Raw genomic sequence first — 7,247 nt, forward strand, 5'->3', positions numbered from 1 at the left:
GATCTCCCTGTGCTATGTGGCTGCTTCCCACTAGCTATCTATTTTACGTTTGGTAGTGTATATATGTCCATGCCACTCTCTCGCTTTGTCACAGCTTTCTTTAATAAAGCTCACTGCAGCTATGACACCACTTGCCTACACTGAGAAGACAAAGCTAAGAACATGTAATAAGCCACAAACAGTCTCACACTTGATAAGAATAAAGGGGCAGAGCATTAAAATGTTGATCTTTAAAGGGCATCTGCACATCAATGATAACTACATCTGTGTGTGTGTGTGTGTGCGTGTGTGTATTTTTTTTTAACAGCATCCTTCCTCATAAATAATAAGGAAACCAAGAAAACAAGACAGCATACGCAGGTAGCAACTTGTTTTTTTTTTCAGATTGGATTTTACTTGAATTAAGCTATCATAATATAGATGGCTTTTTAAATTCTCAATTCTTTTTTTTGCTTTCAGATTCTGCTATAGACATTATAACATAACCAAGCGAGGAAAATGGGATCCAGTCCAACAGGCTATATCGCTAGTAAGTAATATCTCCAAGTATTTTATTTCAGCAATAATCAATCTGAGCCAAGATTGAAAGTGAAAATGTGACTTCAAAAGTAAGGCAAGGAAAGACAGCCACGTAAAATAGGCCAAGCTGGAGATATTATACGTAAAATGTTACACACAAATACAGCGGAAAGAGAGTCACAATATACAAAAACGTGTTAAAGACATTCATAAGTATTTAATGGGGGAGAAAAAGCCAATATATTCCCCTACCTTTACCATTCAAGAATCCTTTGGACTTGAGTAGTGTTACTCTATTTTATAACCTGTGACCCACTTCTGTGAAAGACTTATTAATATACTATCAATTGAAGAACAATACTATTCTTTAGCAATTTCAATGATCAAGTATTCTCACCTTAGAAAACAAACATTAACCAAACTCCAAGCTCCAGCCAGTATTTATTGCTTTGAAAAATAGCCATGTACTTTATTGCCTGGGTTTTAGACTTAATGAGAAATTAAAGAGCATACATTTAATTCTAGGAAGTAACTGAATTAGAAGCCAGCAGAAAGCCCCATCCACAGCCTTTTGTTTTCATATACCAATACATTCCTCAACGTCTTACTGGAATGATTACAGACAGAAAATCAATTCTGAAAATCTCATGCATGATTTGTAATTATAGCTAAAATGTATAATCAACGCTGAAAGACATATATATCCAAGTGTTGTTAAACAATGATTAAGCTTTGATTGGGATATCTACTGGCTACAGCTAATCTCTTAGTACAATCATGGCTGCCTACCAGACCACCATGTTCTAGGAATAGATATTTATTCTCAACAAATTCCTCTTCAGGCAATTAGCTAATATTTCCAAACTTGGAAGGTTTAAACCTCTGCCTGTTAGGGATTTGGTACAAATGTGAGGATGTGAGGAACTAAAGCTCACTGATATTTGTCAAAAACTTTCATTTAAACTGTAACGCTGCATACGCAATTAGGAGGCAAAGAATATATACTTTTAAAGGTTTCCTGTCTTCTCATTTGCAAATGTTTGCTCCCAGGTGTATATGCACTAGCAAATGTAACCAACCCTAAGAAGGCCCTTAACATTTTATTGTCCACTGAGAGTATACTGCCACTGAAGTTGAACAAAATTCCACTGGTTTCCCAGAATTTTGTCAGGGGTAGGCTAAAATCTCATTTTTACTTTGGCTACTTTCCAACATAGCTGGATTACAAGTGCTTCTGTTTAAAGGTATTTGTAGTTAAAGATACAGATGCTCTCTAAATGCTCACAAAAAGCATATATTTTTGACCAAATCATGAGAAGTTGCCAGCAACTTACCAGAATTTCTCTTTGACACCATCTTCAAATTTGTGCTGACTACAGAACACACCACAAGGGCCAAAAGAAATGGTGGCTTCATTGTTCACTTTCCTTGGCAGCTGAAAAGTCAAAAAAGGATATGAAGTTTGAATCACAGATCTTGGCCTCAACAAAGCAGCAGCTATAATTTCACATACCTTGAAGACACATTACAGAAACAATGACATTTTGGTGATTTCTGGCTTTATTTTTATGCAAATGGAAGAAAATATGAAAGTTCACAAGAGCATCATGTCAAAGTTCCCTGCTCAGAACTTTCAATGGTTTCCCACTGGATTTAGAGTAAAATCTGAACCCCCTCCATTAGACTTTCATGGGTCTGCAGGTAGGGCCTCTGCTCCCTCTTTGATCTTATTCCACAGCACTTTCCTCCTCGTTGGCTATGCTCCATCCACTATGGACATTGTATTTGTCCCTGGAACATGCCTTAGTCATTTCCTCCTCATGGCCTTTGCATTAGGTCTTCCTGCTGGAATACTCCTCCCCACTCTTCACTCACATTCATTAACATCCTATAGGTTTCAGTCCCACAAAAAGGCCTTTCCTGACTACCCAATCTTAAAGTCTCACTCTGTCATTCACTAGCTCACTTCCTTGCTTGTTTTATTCATAAGACTGATCAGCACTTACAGTTATTGTATTTATGTGACAGGAAGAGTTTTTACTCAACTTTGACATTGATGTTTTAAAATCAGCAGCACCGAACCTTAAATAATTGGAATGAAACTGTTCTGAAATGAAAAATAACTGAGAAAAGTATGGAACTGAACTGAGATATTGTTAAGAACCCCCCAAAAGGGAACAGAATTGACTAAAGCACGATCATCGGTAGGCATTTGGGGAAAAAACAAAAACGTTTTTAAGTGTTTATTCCATTGAGTTAAGACTTTTCAGTAAATCGGTTCCTATATGAGGGCTCATTTAGAATCCTTTACAAGTCAGAATATAAGCACCACAGAGGTACACTGGGTACATCATAAACCCAAGATAGAAAAATAGCAAAGGGGACCATGAGGGTGAAACCACAGAGATCCCTGAAATAATGGATGGAAGCAAACCTGAATGGAAAGACAAAAACAAGCTCTGGATAACATTTAAAGAGCCAGAATTCCATATAATGATTTGTCTTCTGAATAATTGGTTTGTACCTAAATGTGCAGAACCTTACCCAGAATGTAAGAGTAATAGGATGATATCAAGTGTTGGGTGGGATCCTCTTTTCCCAGAATTGACCAAAAGATCCACCTGATATCCTAAATTCAGAAAAATTCATGTTTGGGTGAGGCCACCAGTTCAACTATTCAGTGCAGCTAGTTCCTTATCATACTGCCCCCCCCACCACCACCAACTCCATCAATAAACAGAGGTCTGGGAAGGAAGAGGAGGTCTTTTGATAACAAAGACAGGCTTTGCTTTCCCAGTTGTCATGCTGGACTTCCCTTTTACCACTGAAACAGGAATAAAGAACCCTGGGGAGAGATGGTATGCTGGAGGTTTCCAGATGACCAGGGGGCCAGGACTAATCCCTATCCATCCCCAACATACACCAAATTTCCGAGTCCCAAGAAGCATGGAAGTTAGATTTGGCATATTACCAACGATCCATCTCGGATTGGGTAAACAGATGATTCTTGTCATAGGCTTTGCAACATGGGGCAAAATGAGTGCACCTGAGAGGAAAGTGGTATGATGCTACCTGCTAAAACTGAGGGAAGATGTAATCAAATCTTTCCAGGGACTTCCAATGTCCAGAGGAGATGCCTGGAGGAGAATCTCATCATCAGGCCTGCTGTAACTACTACCTGTTTATACAGCACATACAGACAGCTAAATGAGAAGTTATGACCAACCAAGGAGAAGACACCGTCAATCACAAGCATTTCATTTTCCTCTCCCTCTTCTCCAGTCACACCTATCCCAATGCAACACCAAAGGAGAAGGTACAGAGGAAAAACGAGGAAGAAGGGAAAATGTGTGAAAACCTACCACACACCCTCCAAATTCCTATCCATGAGAGCCACATGTCTCCTCTGTTTGAAAAAAAAAAAAAGGAAGATACAATATTTGAATCAGATAGGATCTTAGACTAAGACGAAGTCTTTAAAATCAGAACAAAACTCAGAAAACATCTGAAAAATGATAGAATCAAACTGAAATGTTTATCATTGTCCCTGACTCCTAGTGGAAAAAGGAAGTACAGTAGAGCACATGAAGTAGCAATTAGGAAAAATAGTACCATACCATGTTTATACTTCAATGAGTTGAAACACTTAATAAATCAGTTATATTTATTAGCTTGGTTGTTTTTAACCACTCCTTGACTACTAACATGTAAGCTTCATGAGGGCAGTCACTTAGTCATTAGCTGTTGTATTCTCAGCATCTATCATAGAGCTCGACATATAATAGGTTATCAGTAAATATTTTAATGAATGAAAGGGGAATATCAATGTAGATAACAACATATCAATGGTTCAAGTAACACAAATAAATTGCAGCTTTCAGTGGTTTTCTTCCCAAGTTACCCATTTATTTGAAATAGAATCTCTCTTATCTAATATATGATTATCCAAATCTGAGATGGGCCCCATCTCCTGCTGTAGCAGACTCTGTTGGTACCCTATCCATATCCTCTTGGGCCTCCCAAAAGTCATCTGCACAGAAGTCTTCCTGTGTTTCTTTGCCAGAGGTGCTTCTCTATCTGAAAAAGCAGCTTGAATAGCATAGGAGGCTGACTGGAAGTTCCAGGTTGTTAACACACCATGAGTGATTCTCATTCAATGATACGGGAGTTGGTGAATAAATACCCCAGCTTCCTCACCCCTTGGAATGTTCCAGTAGGACTGAATGGCAAACTGCTCATTAGCACACTCTATTGGCTTTTCCTCCCTTCTAGTCTGACTTTGCCATTCCCTTGCAGTACTTGCTGGGATCACCTCCCAAATAAACTACTTACATCCAAATCCTTGTGTTTGAGTCTGCTTTTGGGAGATCCCAAACCAAGACTCTGAAAATACCATTATAAACTCTACAACTTTCTTTGTTTTATATTGACTATCTGTCCAATTTCCAGCTCAAAAGATTATGTAGCCTCTGAACTTTCAAAAGAAGGCTTATACTTCAAATTTTTCCTGAACCACAGGCACATTCTAGCTCTCCTGTCTTGTCTCCCTTTTTAGAACTTATATCACCCCCAGTGACTTTGATAAGAACACTGGCTCATCTCTGATTTAGCTCTTCCTGCTGTATTCGCTCAGTTACCAACTCAACCTTGCTGCTTAGCTATTAGGAGACTTCCAGGGTCTCCCTACCCTCAACCCATCTTACTCATGATTGTACCTTCACTATTTCTATCTAAAAGTTGACAGTTTGTAAGGACTATAATTTGCCTAGAATATCATTTTAAGGATTCTAATATTTTGTAAATGGTGACAAAATTAAAGATTATTTGAAAAGGACTTTTTAAAATGTTACTTTACCCAGTAGTAATTTTCACCCAAAGCGAGAACTGTATTTCATACCTGTTATTCAGAGATATTAAGGGTAGAAAACAGCTGACAAAAAAATATTTCTACTTCCTTAGTCAACTCCTTCCTATTCTTTGTGAAATAAAATGCTTAATGCTTGACTTTGACTAGTGAAATCATCGTGGGAATTGAATACGTTAACCACAGAACTATTTCATATACTCCCCTTCTTTTCAATTAAAATCAGTGGGTAGTGTATATATGGCCATGGCTCTCTCTCGCTTTGTCACAGCTTACCCTTCCCCCTCCCCATATCCTCAAGTCCATTCTCTAGTAGGTCTGTGTCTTTATTCCTGTCTTACCCCTAGGTTCTTCATGACATTTTTTTTTCTTATATACACTACCAAACGTAAGGTAGATAGCTAGTGGGAAGCAGCCGCACAGCACAGGGAGATCAGCTCGGTGCTTTGTGACTGCCTGGAGGGGTGGGATAGGGAGGGTGGGAGATGCAAGAGGGAAGAGATATGGGAACATATGTATATGTATAATTGATTCACTTTGTTATAAAGCAGAAACTAAGACACCACTGTAAAGCAATTATACTCCAATAAAGATATTAAAAAAATTACATGTACCCAGGAGGTAAACCAATCCTATGTTGAATTTCTTAAAAAATGTTAATTATTAAAAAAAAACCGTGGGGAATAGAAAAACTGGATGTATTGAGTTTTTTAATCTGTATATTTGCCAATCCTATTTCCACAGGAGAGTTCATTAATTCAGCAAACTCTGATGAATAACTATTATATTTTATGATAATAATTATAACTTATTGAGCATTTTTTGTGTGCCAGATAATGCAGTGGACTGTGATATTGTATTTTATCCTATTAATGACCATGTGAGCTATTATTATCCCCATTTTCTTTTCAGAAAACTGATACTTATGGCTTATCCAAGGCCACAACAATAGTAAATTAAGGAAGAAAGGATTTCATTTTAGCTCTGTGTGACTACAAAACCCAAACTCTTAACCACTACTAAACTATATTTGCCCTAGAAGTTAGATGCTATGGGAGTCATAAACCATGTCTAAGATTATAAAACATCACTTCTTGCCATCTAGTATGCATGCACACTGGAGTGCTTAGTCAAGTGCAAGACAGTAGAGAACAATCTGTATATGTTAGGTGGTAAGGGAATATAGAGTAAGAAGCGTGTTTGGTAGCATGTTCAGTAGGTGATTCAGATTTGCCACTGAAAGGGAAAATCTGCCAAACTGCCAATTCAAACAGTCAAAAAGAAAGGCCAGTGCAATCAATCTCCTAGCAATGCTCATCTGCAACAGAAACCCACCTGAAATACCATCACTGATCAAGGAATGTGACCACTGGGCTCCCAACATACGTTTCCACACATCTGTTTAAACACTAAAAGTGTCAGAAGCAGCTCAGGTTATCCCCTGGAAATCTTACACTGAAATTTAGGTTTATTACGTTATAACTTTTCCCTCTTTGTGATTTTACAACCAACTCACTGTTGTGTGAAGAAAGTGTACAGAAGCATGTATAATATTTTAAACGATGGCAATTATGCTGCTATTCAATTATTTCTAAATTACTTTTTTCCCCCATAAAAAGGGTCTTCCCCTTACCGTGGCTATAAATATGCAGTGGTCCTTATGCCTAAAGTTCACATCCCCCTGAGGGCTTTGTGTTTACTGATTCCCTAAGGGTAGTATGTAAAAATCCCAAAAGGCCACATGAGGAATTCTAAAGACTGAAGACACTGACACAATTGCTAATGAAGGCATTAGTATTCCTCTCCTTTGAGTACCAAATCTTAATATGAGTAGGGCCATCTTGACAAGAGAGTTTTAAAAAAT

General features: G+C 37.9%; 1 protein-coding gene across 1 annotated transcript in view; it reads right to left on the bottom strand.

Moving 5' to 3' along the window:
* The window catches only part of IL1RAPL2 (interleukin 1 receptor accessory protein like 2), a 1,069,064-nt gene extending 1,067,106 nt beyond the window's left edge, over window positions 1-1,958 (bottom strand). Inside the window, exon 1 of the mRNA XM_027097515.1 lies at window positions 1,854-1,958. Coding sequence (XP_026953316.1) covers window positions 1,854-1,935 — 82 coding nt within the window. The 5' untranslated portion in view covers window positions 1,936-1,958. The remainder of the gene's footprint in view (window positions 1-1,853) is intronic.
* Between the last annotated feature and the right edge of the window lie 5,289 nt (window positions 1,959-7,247).

Source organism: Aethalodelphis obliquidens, unplaced genomic scaffold, assembly GCF_003676395.1.
Source record: "Aethalodelphis obliquidens isolate GAN/ISIS:26980383/991018 unplaced genomic scaffold, ASM367639v1 scaffold114, whole genome shotgun sequence".
NCBI lineage: Eukaryota > Metazoa > Chordata > Mammalia > Artiodactyla > Delphinidae > Aethalodelphis > Aethalodelphis obliquidens.